General features: G+C 50.2%; 1 protein-coding gene and 1 long non-coding RNA gene across 6 annotated transcripts in view; one reads left to right on the forward strand and one right to left on the reverse strand.

The window, feature by feature from the left end:
- Nucleotides 1–17,577, reverse strand: part of ENGASE (endo-beta-N-acetylglucosaminidase) — a 20,800-nt gene continuing 3,223 nt past the window's right edge. Inside the window, exons 1-14 of one of the 5 annotated variants that reach the window (XM_083727495.1) lie at nucleotides 15,744–16,320; nucleotides 12,994–13,070; nucleotides 12,708–12,905; nucleotides 10,621–10,769; nucleotides 9,699–9,853; nucleotides 8,524–8,672; nucleotides 7,501–7,666; nucleotides 7,108–7,211; nucleotides 6,752–6,860; nucleotides 4,890–5,074; nucleotides 3,541–3,683; nucleotides 3,255–3,360; nucleotides 2,826–2,940; nucleotides 1–2,196 (exon numbers count right to left, since the gene is read on the reverse strand). In XM_083727495.1, the coding sequence (XP_083583621.1) occupies nucleotides 1,759–2,196; nucleotides 2,826–2,940; nucleotides 3,255–3,360; nucleotides 3,541–3,683; nucleotides 4,890–5,074; nucleotides 6,752–6,860; nucleotides 7,108–7,211; nucleotides 7,501–7,666; nucleotides 8,524–8,672; nucleotides 9,699–9,853; nucleotides 10,621–10,769; nucleotides 12,708–12,905; nucleotides 12,994–13,070; nucleotides 15,744–16,019 (2,370 nt within the window). In that variant the 5' untranslated portion in view covers nucleotides 16,020–16,320 and the 3' untranslated portion in view covers nucleotides 1–1,758. Of the gene's footprint in view, nucleotides 2,197–2,825; nucleotides 2,941–3,254; nucleotides 3,361–3,540; nucleotides 3,684–4,889; nucleotides 5,147–6,751; nucleotides 6,861–7,107; nucleotides 7,212–7,500; nucleotides 7,667–8,523; nucleotides 8,673–9,698; nucleotides 9,854–10,620; nucleotides 10,770–12,707; nucleotides 12,910–12,993; nucleotides 13,071–15,743; nucleotides 16,321–17,577 lie in introns of those variants that run through there. The other 4 variants (XM_083727494.1, XM_083727497.1, XM_083727496.1 and 1 more) reach the window with 4 other exon arrangements.
- The window catches only part of LOC310839297, a 17,950-nt gene continuing 16,700 nt past the window's right edge, over nucleotides 16,328–17,577 (forward strand). Inside the window, exon 1 of the long non-coding RNA XR_014561404.1 lies at nucleotides 16,328–16,513. This is a non-coding gene — a long non-coding RNA (uncharacterized lncRNA). The remainder of the gene's footprint in view (nucleotides 16,514–17,577) is intronic.

A 17,577-nucleotide genomic window follows, 5' to 3' on the forward strand; every position in this document is an offset into this window, starting at 1 on the left:
GACGAGACATTTATTGTGGATTTATTAGTAGCTCAAAAAAAAGTAGGGAAATAGTGGAAGTTATAAATAGCTCTGACTCTTTAAGATATAGTAAAATAAACTTTAGAATAGAGCAAGAATTTGGTGTGCAAATAAACACAGTGATTGTCCAATATGTCAGTTATGGTTGATTAGCCTTAAGATTTTGGTATTGTAATTATAGAAATATACATATTCAAAACTCTCTGCGTTCCTTTTTTCCCTTATGTCATCCATTTAAGACCTTATGAAAATGCACACATCTCCATCCCTATAGTGCTAAAAAAAAAAGGCTATTCCAACTTCCCTCTTAAATTTCTGGAGTTTAGCACCTTGCCTTGAACATGGAGCTATTCCACTGTATAAATCACTTGCTGTCTCAATGAAGGCACTTCCGGCGTGAGACAGCAACTATATTGTATTTCAATGTTAGGGCTCAAAATTGCACAAGGACAGAGTTCATTAAAAGTTGCAACATGCTACTAAAAGCATTCCTTTAAAGAAATTTTGAAAAATAAATAAATAACCGTGTTGCGAATTGTTGTGCGTCACTATGCAGTTTAAGGGTATCAGCATATCCAGAGCTCCTAATGCAAAAAAGTAATGAAGCACACATTTTATCATTTCATAAGACACAGGAGGTAAAAAGTGTCAATGTAAATCACCAGTCACGAACATATTTTGTAGAAAAGCAGTTCATCTGCCAGACCCGTTTTCACTTGCATGTCTTCCTTAGTCATATAAACTCTATTCAAGCAGAGCAATTTAATATATATATATATATCAGTCTGAAGGAGCAGGCAGAAATTCACCAGGTACTAGAACACTTCAGAATTCCCCCATGTGTACTTTTTCCACCCTTAAGGGCTACTCTTTTTGAAGCTATTCATCCAAAATACGTTCCTGTGGCTTCAGTTTTCTTAGGTAAGTGCCTGATACATTGTCATAATTAAAGTTTCCGTATAAATAAGAAATGTAGAATAGATTGAAGGGGTGGGGATGTATGTTATCATGAATTTTCTCAGGGCAAAAGAAATTTAGAGATTTGATTGCATTCAAAAGCTACAGTCTCCCAGTTAGGTTTTGCTGAAAATGTGTTGGTGATGAGAACTGACAGCTTTATCCAGGGCCGTGCAAAGCTGGTAACAGACCCAGGCCAGATGGGAAATGAAGGCCCCATTTCAATAACCTTTTCCAATGGGTTCCCCCTTTGCCTCTAACAGGGGAACTTGAAAGTAGGCCCCTCAAAATCATAGGCTCATGCCAGCTAGGCCACTCACCCTGCCTCTGCCCTGGCTTTATCAGTTTATGTCAGTGATAAAATATGCACATTACTTCAGCATCAAAAAAGCTGCAATTCGAGTATTTTCAGCCCACGTGATAGGTAACTATTGGTACAGGTTTTTAAAATGGATGTTTTCAGAGTTTAATGTGACTTAATAAGCCTGTTCTGTAGCCCATATCACAAATACAGTGTGGAATTGTTTTGTTGGGGTGTACTTCCCTGAAATATTTTGTTGTTGTTGTTGTTCTAGTGCATGATAACTATTCCTCTAAAGTGGCTTCCCCAATGAAAAGTTATCTTTGGATACCGAATTATCTGTGGTTGGGCTTCTGATGCCCGAGCACGCGAGTGCCAGTGCCTTCAATAAAAAGCCTTCTTCCCTCTTTAAAAAGGGCCTAATAGCACAAGATCTGGGAAGCGGAGAAGGGCATTGTTCACTAGGATCCAAATGTAAATCAACTGGATGAGGTTCCTTCAGGCGCTGGGCCAGGACTGGGTAGCTTTGGATCGGAGTACACAAAGACCAGTTTCCCCCACAATGCAGCGTCTACCTGGAACCCATCGTCGGGCACCGGCTCCACAAGGAACTCCAAGCGGCAGGAAGACTCAGAAAGGGCGCCAGGCACGGTCAGCTCAGTCACCCGGTACTGGGGGGCATACGCCACCCCGATTGGGACCAGGCGAGGTTCGGGACCACTGCCGCACGAGCCCCTGCGGTAGTGAACGCGGAAGCAGGTGGCCTTGCTGGGAGGATAGGTCCAGCGCAAAGTGAGGCTGAGGGAGAGCTCTCCAGCTGAAAGTCGTTGCCAACGGATATGGACAACTTCTAAAGGCGACACTGGGATGGCAGCATCAGCGGATGGCAGCGGGCGCAAAGCAGTGGCATCCAGCACCTGTGAAGGAACATGCACAGGACAGACATAAAAACAGAGGTATGGGGCCCCCAAAAAAACAGGAGTGCGATGAAGGGAAATGGGTGCAGAGAGGCCTCTCCCACCTTATAAAAACCAGGCTGAATTGGGGCCACCAAGAATGCCAAGGACAAGGCAACCATCTGCCCAGGGATCAGAGGTAGCAAGAAGTTCTGGCCTGATCTTAGTATTTCTTTGATTGCAAGGCCAGAACTGGTAAGAAAGAAACTGCATCATCAAGACCACCTGGCCTGCAGTGGCAAAGCCTTGCAGCTGCAAAGGATAGATGTTGAGTATGTGAATCCGCAAGGGAGGGAGGAGGAGAGCTCGCCAGGCTCTAGAGAAACTTGGTTAAGAGAGTAGAAGGTGCCAACTTTCAAAAACAGGAGGACGTTTGCATTGCCTTCAGGCAGCCCCTGTGGGCATGGGGTAACAGTTTCCCCATCCCTGTTTTATGTCATAGCACCTTACTTAAAGAACCAGGGACTTTTGGGCTTAGCAGGGCTGCGAGAGGCCCACAGAGAACACAGCGCTTCATGGGGAAGCCGGCTGACCCACCCCTCTCTCCATTTTCACGAGGCTTCCCATCCTAGCCTCCACCGCTTACTCACCCAGATCCTGCCCAGGCGGCATGCAAAGGGCACCTCATTCCGGCCAGACTGGCGACGCGACACGGTCACTGAAAGTTGGTCCAGGAAGCAGTTCTGCAGCTCCAGCTCATAGCATCTGTTGAGGGGAACAGAGAAAGAGAGAGAATGTAAGCTGCCGGAGTCCTGTCAGTTTGCAGGGCACAGCAAAACCCATCCCACACTGCCCGCAGCTCTTTGGTTCCCAGGCCCCAACACCGTCCCTGCCCGGCTCCATTATTATTTCATGCAGAGCCGTCAAAGATGGTTTACAAACCCAGAGAGATTACAAACTACAATCCGACAAGAGGGGAAAGGCTGCCAGGCCACCACTAAAATGGTCAGTTCAAGGAGAAAGAAAGAAAACAAACAAAACCCCAAGAGTCATGCATTCTGTCAATTCCTTCTACTCACCGACTTTGCCAGTCATGTTCCCCACGCAGTCCTGTCCCCCTGAGCAGCTGAGCAAGGTAATGGGGAGGTGTGGGGAGCAGGGAGGGTTTGTGCTTCCTTGGTTCTCCTGGGGGGGGGGGGGGAGAAGAGAGCAATGAGGGAGAAGCAGCGGACAGAACAGGGATCAGTCAATATCTGGAGCTATCGTTCACCCGGCCTCTGCTGCCCCACAGAGGGGGATCCACAAGCCCCATTCCTCTGGGCAGTCAGAGTGAGAGCCCCCAAAGCAGGCCTGGCGTTTCCTCACCCGACTCGCCGCTGGAGAAACAGGAACTTGACTGCCGCGTGGTGAACACCGGTGCAAAGCTCACGCCTTGGGAAGAGGCCTCGTGTTTATAAATTATGACCAGGAACAGCCGGGGGGGTGCTGGCACCTGGAAGGAAAACAGCCTGGTGACCCCCGCCCCCAAAAGCCCCAGACAGACAGGAAGAGAGACAGAGAGAGGACACAGTCACGGCCAACTCTGGGCACTAGGCAGCCGCCACCTGCAAAAGGAAGGGGTTTAGGCATGCAAGGTGCAAAGGCTTCATTCTCACAGACACGCAGGAACACTGAGGATGGTAAGGGCGGATGCACAAAGGAGTTTGAGCCTTCCCACATCACTGAGCTCACGGCTGGGCCCTGAAGATTCCAGGTCAGCCGCACTTTCTCAAACCCCCTTCTTTCCATGATGAAACAGCCCATGAAAACTCCTCTATCCCAGATGACAACATCCTGATTGTCTCAAACATTGTATTCCCTCCAAATCTGCTCCTTGCTTGGGGGAACCCAGCTCAGCCTCACCACCACCAACCCCCAACTTAGCCAAATGCTTGTCAGGATCCCTGCAGAGGCAGGCAGGCAGTCACAGTCTCTAACTTTGCTCCACCTTTGAGAAGCAGCTCCCAGGAAAGCGGAACGTGGTCAGTGCTGGGACAGTGATGCGCCGTGACAGGGAAGAGACCTTTACAGTAGGTCTCCGTAAAGGCTTCTTAGTGGAAGCAAAGGCTGTGTAGCAGTTTCCCTGGATTAAGAAGAGAATGTGGGGAAAGCACTCAAGTTGAGAAAACAGTTAAGAGGGCAGGGGTTGGGCTGAATGATCTGCATTGCACACGCAGCCGCACGTCCACGATTCATGCCAACTGGGTACATGCAAACCTGTTTTGCACACAGGTGCAGGCAACTGTGTTCATTACAGTGGTACCTCGGGTTAAGTACTTAATTCGTTCCAGAGATCCGTTCTTAACCTGAAACTGTTCTTAACCTGAAGCATCACTTTAGCTAATGGGGCCTCCCACTGCTGCCGCGCTGCCGGAGCACAATTTCTGTTCTCATCCTGAAGCAAAGTTCTTAACCCGAGGTACTATTTCTGGGTTAGCGGAGTCTGTAACCTGAAGCGTATGTAACCTGAAGCGTATGTAACCTGAAGCGTATGTAACCCGAGGTACCACTGTATATGGTCTGCAGGCTCTGCTCTCCTCTCCTCTGCCTGCTACCAGCTTTTTAAGGAAGTCCCTTTGCAAGAGCAGCACACACACACACACACACACACACACACCCGATATGACTCCCGCATCCAATAAAAAACCCCTGCAGCCATCTCAACCGTTGCTCACCTGGCTGTGACGTGATCTTCATTGGACGGGATGGTCCCTTCCAGCAGCAGGGAGCTGCCCCCACACCAGGCATCCTTCAGGCAGCAGCGCGTTCTCAGTCGGCCCCCATTGGGCATCCAGAACTCAGCGTACAGTGGCTGGACCTCCTGAGCGCTCAGGTGGTACCAGGGCTTCATCCTACGCTCCTGAAAAACCTCAGTGTGCAGTGGCTGGACCTCGTGAGCACTCAGGTGGTACCAGGGCTCCATCCTACTCTCCTGAAAAAGAGAAAAAGAGCTACTGGGAATTCAGCCTGGGCATGGCAACAAAACTGCCTTCCACCTTGAACGGGATTATTCTTGTGTTCCCTTAAGTCTCCAGAGCATACCTTTCCAACATGCCCAGGGAAAATGTATCTAGAAGCTAACATTACAGGTCAACGAAATCTTGCGTTCCACTGCTTCGTGCAAATTCCCACCTGGAAGCATCGGGCCTCTTACACTATTAGGAGTCTTCCTGGGCCAACTGGGAAGATAAGCCTCTTAAATACCTAATTAGCGAGCTGATTCTTCCTTTGAAATAGTTCGGGACTTTCTTCCTGGTCGGCAAGCACTTAGGGGAGGGGGAGCGTGCATTAGAAATGCTACACTTTTGCTATACTAGCCAGTCTTGTGAAAGGATCAGAAGCTGAAATTCCATACTTTCTTGACTTACTTCCAAGGGGGTGTGCAAAGGAGTATGCTGTAAAATGGGGAGTTTCCCCGACACACTGAAGCCCTGAGAAAAGCAGGACTGAGATTGGCTGGAAGCCCCCAAAGTGGTGATGTCTTGCTTGATGCATGGCCCCTGAGGGAAGCGCTTTGCTAAGGTTTCATTGTGGCTCTCAATAGCTCCAATTAACCTCTGAAGGCGTGAGTACGTTAAAATCGAATGCCGCTGTTGATTCTTAAAAGGGTAACCAAACCAAATCACCCCCAAACAAAAATGCAGTGCAAGGATGCCATTAACCACATAAAACACAGTCCACGTTGCTTCTGTAGAAAGCTGCCTTATTCTGTATCAAGCCCTCTATGACTGGCAGCCCATATTCTAGGGTCTCGGGCAGAGTTTGCCCCCCTCACCCCCAATAACAAACATGCTTCTCAAAGACTGGCAGGGAGGAAAGTGACCAGGAGTTCAAGCGGAGGAAAGATTGGCAGGTTCTAAAAAGATCACATACACCTGCCTACCGTTTCGCCCTGCTTACAGCTGCCAATCATACCACCACCCCATCAGACACTGCTTTGAAGCAGAGGCTGGGGAATAGAAACACTATTTGGCTGCAGAAGGACTCGTTCAAGTAGAAAGAGAGCCAGCCTTGGCTGGAAAGAAAACAGGAGGGCAGAGAAGCCCAGGGAGGAAAAGACCAGACCAGGTTTGAAAGGCTTTGACGGCGGCCAGGCGGGGGTGGGGTGGGGAATTCAGCTTGGAAACAAGTCACAGACTCAGCCGGCCAGCAAGAGGTGGAGGAAGCTATAGAGTTGTGTTCCTCATTCTCTGCAATTCAGGCTCCAGTGTTTTCCTGTGGGTGGAAAGGGACTTGAAGCTCAAGAGCCCTCCTGCAGAGCCCTCGACAGGAAAGACTGTGGGAAAATTAGCTCTGAAAGAGAGTGTCCCCAAAGGTTAAGAATCTGAGGCCTCTAGTCGCTGACACTTCAGGCAGATCAGCTGGGCTGGGGATACAGCCCGGTGAGCTATCCAGAAGGCCTTACTGGGTCTCCAGTCTGTATAGATCACATGCAGCAAGTTGTCATTTCAAAGCAGAGGCTGGCGAGTCAGGCTGCAAAGGCTTAAAAGAGGCTTAAAAAAGGCTTCTTCTGCCCAAAACTGCTCGATACTCTTACCTGCCCATTGTGGAAGTGCCTCTTCCCCATCCCCAGGGAGAAAGAGGTGCTGAAGGGGAGGGAGCCAATGCTGTGAGTGGGCAGCAGATCGGAGAGCAGGGCCCAGAATCTGCAAACAAGCAAGGGAGAGAGGAGTCGCGCTGAGAAGTCTTCCACGCCACTGTGCAAACCCCAAGGGAAACTTGGGTCACTGCTGCACTGTTGTGGGGGCTTGTCCGAAAGACCCTCCCATAATAGGCCACAGGGGGCCGGACAATCCCAGGCAGTCAGGCAAAGTGAAGCCAAGCCAGGCAGGCCCTCCGGCAGAGCCCCCTCCCTTCCCAAAGCCCCTCCATCTCCATCCTGCTGGATCTTACTTGTCCTCGTTGTTCAGAAAGTCGGTCGGGCCTAAGGTCTCATATACCCAGCCAGGTGCAAAAATGGCCACCGAGAGGCCCTGCTCCCGAATCATGCGCAGGGACTGCAGGGACACAAGGAACGCCAAGTCACCATTTCCTCTTGTGCAGGGGCTCCGGAGTGTGGGCAGCCAAGGGGTGCTGGGAGGGTGGCAACTGCCCTGCCCCCTCCCTCTGTAACAGGGGAGTTAGCCTACCCAGGGCAACAGCTTAAAAGGCTGTCTTAAAAGGCTCCGCCCACCCCAAGGCAACCACGACTGCCCTCTCCAGCTCTCAGTCACTGTGGGAAGTTCCAGCCTGGAACTGCGGGCCACAAGGGCAGCAAGCCTCCCACAAACCCCAAAGCCTGCCTACCTTGTTTGTGTCAAAGCCGCTGCTCACCACAGCCCCACGGCCGAACACGTCCACGCCCACGTAGATGTCCGCCCGGCGGTCGTCGGCCATCTCTCGCGTACGCAGCAGGTGCTCCTCCGTCCAGTTGTAGTTGGTGAAGAAACCGTCACAGGCGTCAAAGTAAACCCTGCATGGGCACGAGGAACGGAGGAACGTCTGGGCTAGCTCAGATGGAAGAGTGCAAGGCTCTTAATCTCAGGCTTGTGGGTTCAAGCCCCGCGTTGGGCAAAAGGTTCCTGCATTGCAGGGGGCTGGACTCAATGATCCTCGTGGTCCCTTCCAACTCATTCTAGGACCATGAAGAGGGTCCCTTCGTGGCGTCCAGGAGGGGAAGGAGAGGGAAACTTGTGGCCCTTGGTTTTTGCTGGTCTGTAGCTTCCATCATCCCTGTGCCCCCTGGCAATGCTGGCTGGGGCCCGATGGGAGTTGGAGACCTGGAGATTCCCCATCTCTGCCACAGCACTAGAGACAAACCCCAAAAGGATACAGTCCCCTGAGTCAAGTTTGGTCTTCCAGCTAGCTGGGATTTAGCAGGCATGGTGTTTCCCTTGCTCAGCAATGCCGGTCGATGTCTCGCATCTTACCACTCGCTGAGGCCCATGCTTGGTTTTCTCGTTCTCTGTTACAATGTACTAGTGTTTCTCAAACTTGGGTCCCCCGCAGTTGTTGGACTACAACTCCCATCATCCCTGACCACTTGTCCTGTTAGGTAGGGATGATGGGAGTTGTGGTTGCAAGAACAGTTGGAGACCCACATTTGAGAAACACTGCACTAGTGCATTGCAGCTCTCGGTTACGGTAGATCCTGGCTATTTCGCACCACACCTGAGCTCCCCTCGGCAGGCAAAGTGTATCAGGGAGATGTTGTAGGGCAGGGGGCAGAGGCTCCGTGGGGCTACCCTCAGGTTCGGATGTGCTGCCCTTCTTCCTCTGGTCCCCAGGACAAGACCCACTGCCTGTAGAACAGGGAGGGGTGTCACTCACCGGTTCTTCTCGTTCAGCTCATTCTGCCACTTGAGCTCCCCGTTCTGCAGGACACTGTCATACCACACCACCTGCCCTCCCGGCACAGCTCTGTGCACCTGGGCCGTCAGATAGCGCAAGAAGTGGACCAAGTTACGCGCTGCCGACACCTGCCATGAAAGAATTGTATCAATCAGCCAGTGCGACAGGTCCTTGGGAGGCCGCTGGTCCATCATTCAGCATGCCAAGTGATGTTATATGCATGCTGCCCAAAGCCAGGGAGACTGACACACCTCAGTTTGGGAAATATATATTTTCCAGGGGACAGGCAGCTGGGTGCCAGCAGATACACAGAATTCATCAGAGGCCCACAGTAGGGATGGAAAAGCAAGGATGGGAAAGAAGTGTTGGAGGAGAGGCCCTAGGAAATTTATGAAAGGGACGGGGGGGGGGGGAAGAAATGACAAGGCAAGGAAGGTAAGAAGAGAACTGGAGAGAGGAAAGAGGTTTGGGGGCAACTCTTAGGGGTGAGCCAGTAGGGCAACAGTGTGGACTAGCATGGGCAGGTAAAAGGAATCACTGTGCTATAAGTAATTTGGGGAACAGGCAGCAGGGCTGGGCAATATAGCATCCAAAACCAGTTTGAAGTCCATATTGCGATATCAGTTTCGTAATTTTTGACCTGGCGATACATCATGAATCATGATGTGTATGCTATACGAAAATCACAATGTGGGGGGAAACCATGAAGCCAGCCAATGGCTATGCATAGCTCCATCCTTATTCCAGACATCATAATATATCAGTATATCATGATGTTCAGTGGGTGAAATATCACGGGGTTGAAAACTAGGTATCGCCCAGCACTAGCAGCCAGGCATAAAAATAGGAAAGGGGTTCTGCGACGTAAAGGGGGTTTTCAAGCCCTAGGGGTAAGGGGCCTACCCAGCCAGTCTCTGAAGGTAAGAGGCCACCTGGGGTTCTGAGGATCCTAGGGACCTAAAGGAAGAAATTCTGACGTGGGGATACATATCACAGCTGCATTGTGATACTGAGCATATCCCTAGGCATCGCTCCTGCTCCCCCTGAGCAATGCCAGGGACTTTAAGGAACACACATACGGCCTGTGTATGGATGAACCCTAACTCCCCTCCTAGGACAAGGTTGGCAGGGGAGGGGAAATGTTGCTTGCTTACACTCAGAGAGTTCTCAATGTTGACCAGCCAACCATCAAAACGATAGAACTGCGCAATCGCAGCCAGCTGATCAGCCACGGCGCGGTACGCTTCCTCGCTTGCCAAGAAGGACTCACACATCTTTGCACCGTCTCCCCACTCTGTGATGAAGGTCCCTACAGGTAGGGAAGGAAACGCAAGGAAGAAATGGAGCGGCTCGTCTCCTGGACTATCCAAAACCTCTGTGCATCAGGAGAACCGCAGAATCCTGGAGTTGGAAGGGGTCCCGCGGGTCATCTAGCCCAACCCCCTGCAACACAAGAATTCTGCCCGCAGCCATCCCTGGGTGAGCGCGAGCCACCAACCTTCTGGTTAACAGCCAAGCACAGTGAGCCACTGCGCCACAGGAAGGCAGGCGGGTTAAGAGCTGAGCCTTCCCTCCAGGGGGGAAAGAGGAATACCCAAAATGCAAGCAATGTCAGAGGAGTCGGCAATTGCCTGTGCCTTGAAGCACGGCTATAAAGAGTGGAACAGCAACAGCAGCTGTTTGCAGAAACTCCCTGCATCTCCCAGAAAGCAGGGTGCTGTGGGAGATTAGCAGGAATGGAGGCTGTGCGTGGCCCCAGACTTTCAACAGCAGAGAACCTACAGCCCTGCGGAAGTTGTGGGACTCCTCCCATCAGCCCTAGCAAGCATGGCCAACATTTCAGGGATGGGAGCTGGAATCCAGCAACAACATCTGGAGGGCCACAAGTTATCCACCCCTGATAAGTTGCAGCATGCATCAAGAATGCAACTGATAGGAGGAAAGAAGTGCTTCCCACTGCAACTCCTGCCTCTTGCAACTCAGCAAAGGGGTGGAGTAAGGAAAGGACGACTTAGAGAGTGAGGCCCTCCCTCTCACAGGCCCCAAACACTATGTGTATCATATGCTCCAGATCACCTAGCATGAGGACTCCATTGCGGTGAGCAGCATTAGTCCAGACCACAGGTGGGATGGTAACGTTGTGATGACTGAAGTAAACGAATATGTCAATGTAGCACCAGTGGTAGAACACAAAGGGGTCATCCACCGATGCACCTTGGATGAACCTGCCAGAAGTAAGAGGAGAGAGCGAGAGAGCGCGCATTATACCCAACAGGGTACAATTAGACTCAGCATGGCAGACCTCATACAAAGTAGGTATGAATCATATTTCAGGTCCTATAATCTTGCTCAGAGGAACTAAACCAGTCCAAGCTGTTGAGATTTCCTGAAGCTAGGGTGGCCCAGCCACCACCCTCCCTCAAAAGAATCCGACAAGAAGTGAAATTCCCCTGGTTGCTTGCAGAAACCAGATTTACTTCCCTGATCTCTTTCCCTGCTCTTAATTTTGCACGTTCTTAACCCACTGTAAATGGAGTGCAGGAAGGACTGAAAACACCACCCTGGTGAATGACCTCTGCCAGGAACTGGAGCTGGCTAGTATGACTGAACCTCTTAGTGACTGCGATATCCTTCTATGCTACGGCTGCGATCAGGATTGGTGGTGCTGCCTTTGTGGAAGAGATTTTCCCAGTCCAAAGCACCCCTATATAAACATACTGCCAATGTTAACACATAGTTTGGGTCTGTGAACCAAGAAGCTAGCAGCTGAAATCTCATCTCACCTCTTCTGATACTCTGCATGCACCACCTTCAATGCAGTGGTAATAATAAAGGTCATACATGGCCAAAGTAGGGATCAATGAGCTAATGCAGTAGTTTCCAAACTTATTTCCCCCCTGGATCACTTGAAAATATCTGAGGGTCTTGGTGGACCACTTAAATTGAATTTTCTGCCTGTTGTAACAATTGTAATGCACTGTGCTAGGTGCTAAATGATTTTTAATTGTATTTTTACAGACCAACGGCAGACCACCTGAATGAAGTTTGGGGACCCAGTTCAGGGGGCATTCAGTGCTAATCCTACTCAGAGCAGGACTAACTCTGTACATGGGGCCACCCCCATCGTTCAGCCCGGACACTGAGATCCAGCACCGAGGGCCTTCTGGGGTTCCCTCATTGCGAGAAGTAAGGTTACAGGGAACCAGGCAGAGGGCCTTCTCGGTAGTGGCTCCTGCCCTGTGGAACGCCCTCCCAGCAGATGTCAAGGCAATAAACAACTATTTTACTTTTAAAAGACAACTGAAGGCAGCCCTCTTTAGGGAAGTTTTTAATGTCTAATGCTGTATTGTTTTTAACACTTGATTGGAAGCCGCCCAGAGTGGCTGGGGAAACTCAGCCAGATGGGTGGGGTATAAATAATAAATTATTATTATTATTATTATTATTATTATTATTATTATTATACTAGCACTTACGGACCTTGACGTAGCTTTGGTCACAAATCCCAGTGATCAAATTCAGAGACTTCTGGTGGGGTTTTTTCTGAGCATTAGCAAGGAGGCATGAGGCCTTGTTGCCAAATTCATAGGATGAGCTATACAAATAAGCAAGGGCCTTGCAGGTGCAATCAGTTTCTAGCAGTTGCTGCTTTGCCCATGTTGTTTTTAGTGCCTCTAAGGAGCTGGCTGACCCCATATGTCAATATTCAGCATCTGTTGTTTTAAGACCAAAGACACCACCCTCTGGTACTGTTATATTTTGCACCAATACGCTCCCCTATCGCAATGTCCACAGAGCGTAGACTTCATCGTGTCCCCCAGCATGGGGTACTTATATCCAGGCTGACATTCTCTGCAAAATAACATTTTAAAGCTTGTTTTACACCTAATTAACGGGGGGGGGGGGCCATTTATTTCAATGGGTTTACTCTGAGTAGGACTTGGTTGCACGCAACCCCAAGTATGTAAAACATTTTAAACATCCAAAGTGTGATTTATAACTAATATTGGTACAAGTTAATCACTCTTCAGATCCATGTGGCTACAACCAAGGCAAACTCAGCCAAGACCAGATTGAGCCAATTCTGGTTAGTTTGGCAAAAAGAGAATTATTGTTTCTGAATCTGGAAGCTCTCCCGTTTCAGCATCTGCCCCAGTTCCAACCTGTCTTCCAGGTAACCTCCCTTCATATCGTGGCACACCAGCGTGCGGGGCCTACGACTGTTGAAAGGAGGCTCGTGTTTGGCCAGAGGCTCTGTGGACACGTTGAAAGCATCGTCACTTGTGGGCTTCCAGGAGAGCAGCTCTTCCAAGCCAGAGAGGTAGAAGCTGATTGGCTCAGTGGTCTTTGTGTCATACTGCCTAGCTGGGAGGAATAAAGGCAGACTGTGAATACCTACAATCGCAGAGTGGTGATAATCATGGCTCTTCGCCCAACACCAAGTCTTACCAGGGAGAGGACTGGGGGCGAAATTGACCACCCGGTGGAGAACGGATGTTCTTTGGCTCTCCATATCCAACTGCAAGCTGAAAATAAGAAAAAAGGAATCAGGGAAAAAACAACAATCCTATTTGGGAACCCTCTATTCTGTGCCCCTTCCCCTGCCATCCAAAAAGCCCACTGTGATGAGGAAGGACTTCTTAAAAGTAGCCAAGCATACATATTTATTTACACACATTTACAAATGCATTTTTAAAAGGAACAAATAATGTATGCTTGGCTGCTACAAAAAATTAAAAATCCGTACAAAAAAGACACATAAAACCAAACATAATAAGGCCAGGAATTCAAAGCAGTAAATTAAAATAAGTCTAACAAAGACAAGGTTCCTTTGTTGTTGGGACCATCCTGGTCACTTCAACCGAAAAGGAAATAAAAGTATTCTCTGCTTACTGTACAGAATATGCAGAGGTACACCATTAAAATACAGCAATAACAAGAAGTTTAGCACAAGAAACCTAGGTATCATAGAACCTTAGAAGCCTGAGAAAACAAGGATATCTGGCCCTGAAAAGACAGCAGTGTAGGCACCAAGAAAGCATCTCTGGGAGGAAATTCCATGGAGATGGTGCCACCACTAAGAAGGCCCTCTCCCAGGCTGCCACCCAGCTCACTTCAAGCAACGGAGGACTTCTCTCAATGATCTCAACACACAGGCAAGCTGATGTCAGAACAGGCATTCCTCCAGGAACACAGATCCCGAACCATAAAGGACTTTAAGAAGTAAGTCCGACACTTTGAATTGTGCTGATAAATGGACTGGCAACATATGCCATCACATGGATGGGAGTCCTGGGGCCCTCAGACCGCAACTCCACCATCCCCAGCTATGACAGTTGGGGTCCATCATCTGGAGTTACCCAACCCTGTCCTGGCAGCTTCAGGTTTCCTTTTCTAGCCCAAGGACTGGCAATAATCCACAGGAGAAACACTGGCCAACCAGCACTCCGGCTGGTGTTTCTGCACAGCCCCAACCTCACCACCACCCTGCCCCTCCCCATCCAGGCTAGCTGCAAGGATGCTGGCATCCAGAAGGGCAGCTCCATCCCACTACTCCAGCCATAACTGACACCTGTGGCCATGCATGCCCAGGAGGAATTGGAAACATAAGCACTGATCTGCTGGTCATTTGTGGCACCTAAAGAACATGGTGGAGGGGTGGCACCAGACTGCAAAGTTCTAACAAACAAAAGGTGAGAGATACAAGTTGATTATGCAAGCCTAATGTCTGCCCAGCCCTGATCTTTTAACCATTTTGAAGGGCTGGTGGCCATCCCATTTTTTGAGTGATGTTCTGTTCAAGGGGGTGGCTTTGAAAAGTTGGGAGCTGCGGGCTTCTCTTCTTTCAGAGCCTGGAAGAGGTTTACCCAAGTGAAAAAAGCCCAATGACAAGTTTGTTGCCATCAAAAGGAGACAAGAGAAGTATTGACATTGTGATACCCCAACCAGCAGTTGGCTAGGAAATGCAGCTCTTTGTCACTATGCAGGGCTGCAGCATCAAACCTATTTCCAGACCTGGGATATTATGGCTGCAATCCTATACGGACTAACTTGGGAGCAAGTCCCATGAACTCAATGAAACTTTATGAGTGATGCAAGCACACACAGAGAGAGAGAGATTCTCCAGTTCATTTTCCTGGTTGATCTACTTTGAATGAGTCAGTTTGGAGGCGGCAGCTCTGATACTCCCAGTGCTGGAGGGCAAGGCATTGCTGGTACAACTGCAGCATCCTGCTAAACAAGTGCTCCTTCCCTACCATATCAAATTCCAGGTTCCTATGAAGACTGTGAGCTAAGCCCTGCTGGATCAGCTCAATGGCCCATCGAGTCCATCCTCCTGTTCTCAGATGCTCACAGGGAACCTGCAAGCACAAGCCTGAGCAGAACGGCTCTTTCCAGCAATGGACAATTCAGAGGCATACTGTCTCCAATAGCCTTCCTAGGCAATCCAATCAGATGGGCTGTGTACAAATAATTTTTAAAAAATTATTTTTATTTCTGGCTAGCAGCCACTGACAGCTTTTTCCTCCATAAACTTGCAATTCAATTAAGAACAAGGTGAGCTACTGTCCGGCCTAAAACTGAGCTTCTGCAGCGCTAGGAAACTTAGGGAACTTCCCAATGACAATGTTTTGAGGCAAACATGCAGGACAGGCCGGGCTCACCACCACCTTCCCGAGGCTGGACAGCTTTCGCTTGCATTGCACCCAAGTTTATCACCTTCCAGGACCGCTTTGCATCCCCAGCCACAAGCTGCCCACCAACAGTAACAGCAGCAGCATCTTCACCAGGGTGGGGAGCCTTCAAGCTTGTGGGTAGTTGTTGGGTTTAAGTTTCGGGTTTTTTTACTAGAACCCCCAAGCCTCCCCTCACCACCAAAGAAGCCCCGTCCCTTCTTGCACGGGCTGCAAGTTCTCTTCCAGAAGAGGCTGGGACTCTGAGGGGAGCGCACGGGCCTGTAGTGCAGCCCAGGCTCCTGCTTCTCGCAATGGTCAGCCGGGAGCCTCTCTGACAGAAGTCCGGCTTGGGGGCGGGGGGCGACAGAGGCCCTCCTGGCTTTTGCTCGGAAAGGGAGGCGGCTGCCTGCGCGCCTGAAGCGGGGAAGCAGAGGCTCCGGCGGTTGCCCCCCTTTGCAAACAGGCAGCCTCCCCACCAGCAACCGCTGCCCCTCGCGGCACGGCTCCCAGGACGCGCCTTACCCCAGCCCGGGCCTGAAGCGCCCCTTGGCCGGCCTCGGCTCCTCTGGACCTCCATGGCTCTCGTCGTCGGCTCGCTTGGCTCCTCTCCTCCCTCCTCCGTCCTGCTCCCTTCCCTCCATCTCCCTCTCTGTTTGTCTCTCTCTCTCTCTCTCCTTGCGCCTTCCTCCTACGTCCCCCGTCACATGGAGGCAGAGGGCGGCCGGAATCCGGCCAATCCCCGCAGCACTTCCAGCCGTTGCAACTCCCTGCCACCAGGCGCCCGGGCAGCCCCGGCATCGGGCGGGCAGCCCCGTCTGTGGAGCGGGAGGAGGCAGCGCATCCGCGGGGGGGGGGGGGAGGCGGCCAGCGTCGCCGGCGGCGCCTGGGCTTCCTCGGCCTGCTCTGGTAAAGAAAGTCGACGGAAGTGCTTCTCGGGGCTGGTGCTTCCCACCCACCCGCTAGAAGCCACGCCTTTGGCGCGAAAGTTCCCTTGAGTCTGGCTGTGGAGTGTGAAGAGTCGGAAAGGGGAACGCGCTCTGCACATTCTCAGAGGCGCTCTCTTCCAATTCGCAAAAGATTTTCAGGGACTGAAGGGAGACGGTGAGAGAGCCAGTGGTTTCAGCATAACTCTCTGCTTCCAGACTTTCCATCCAGGTTTGCTTCCTACAGTTCAATAGATAAATTGACCACAAACTTCCCACCATTTCCTCGAACACCGAGCCAGCAGGTCTCGCTCATGGTCCGTCCGCGACAGGTAGCCGAACCTCGTTCCTTCACCATTGCTTTTACAGGTCATCTGATCCATGCGTTGTTGTTTTTCGCGACAGTTAACTGAAGAAAATACTGTAATCCCAGAAGCTCAAAACAGCAGGATCAACTTTATATACATCCATGCACAGGGATACACCCTATACATTCCCCCTTGCTAGATTTAGCAGGGTGTTGGATTCCTGCACCCTCCTCAACCCCTTGGCATCCACCACCACCTCAAAATCTGGTTTTGTAGGTTCCTTGAAAGAAGTCAAATATGTGGAAAACAAAAACAACAGTAAGGCAGAATCTCCCTGCTAGTTGGCAGGCAAAAACAGCAATGTGTCAGGAGCCAAAACAATATACAGTACATTGGACAGGGGAGAATTAAATTACCTGCAAGTTATACTGTGGCAGTTTGCTTACCCAGAAACATCCTGTTAGGAGACTACTTGGTTATAGCTGGGGCAACCCAGCCAGATGGGTGGGGTATTGTTGTTATTGTAATAATAATAGAAGCAAATGTGGTGTGATTTTGGGAGTGGAGGTACACAACTGAGATGCTTTTTCTTCTAAAATGCGGAACATGGGAAAGTGAAAGAAAGATATTTCTTTGCTATCACATTGTGAAAGTGATGGACAGCAGCAGCATGCAAGGCCAAGGAGTTTGGGGGAAGGGGGCTCTGGGTGCCCTGTGGTTGGACTGTTATTCACTGTTACAGTGGTACCTCAAGTTAAGAACTTAATTCGTTCTGGAGGTCCTTTCTTAACCTGAAACTGTTCTTAACCTGAGGTACCACTTTAGATAATGGTGCCTCCCACTGCTGCCGCGCGATTTCTGTTCTCGTCCTGAAGCAAAGTTCTTAACCCGAGGTACTATTTCTGGGTTAGCAGAGTCTGTAACCTGAAACGTCTGTAACCTGAGGTACCACTGTATTACCTCACTCCTGACTGTGTCATTCTAACATTCTCTTCCTAACACTGTTGATTTCAGTGTCGGTTTATCCAAGGAACTGTCTTCTGCATATAGTACTGCCATTTCATTGTCATTCCATTCTGAACACTATCATTCAGATTTAATTCTTCTCCAGATAGGGTTCCCCCC

The sequence above is a fragment of the Podarcis gaigeae genome (assembly GCF_964106915.1).
Source record: "Podarcis gaigeae genome assembly, chromosome: 2".
Classification (NCBI taxonomy): domain Eukaryota; kingdom Metazoa; phylum Chordata; class Lepidosauria; order Squamata; family Lacertidae; genus Podarcis; species Podarcis gaigeae.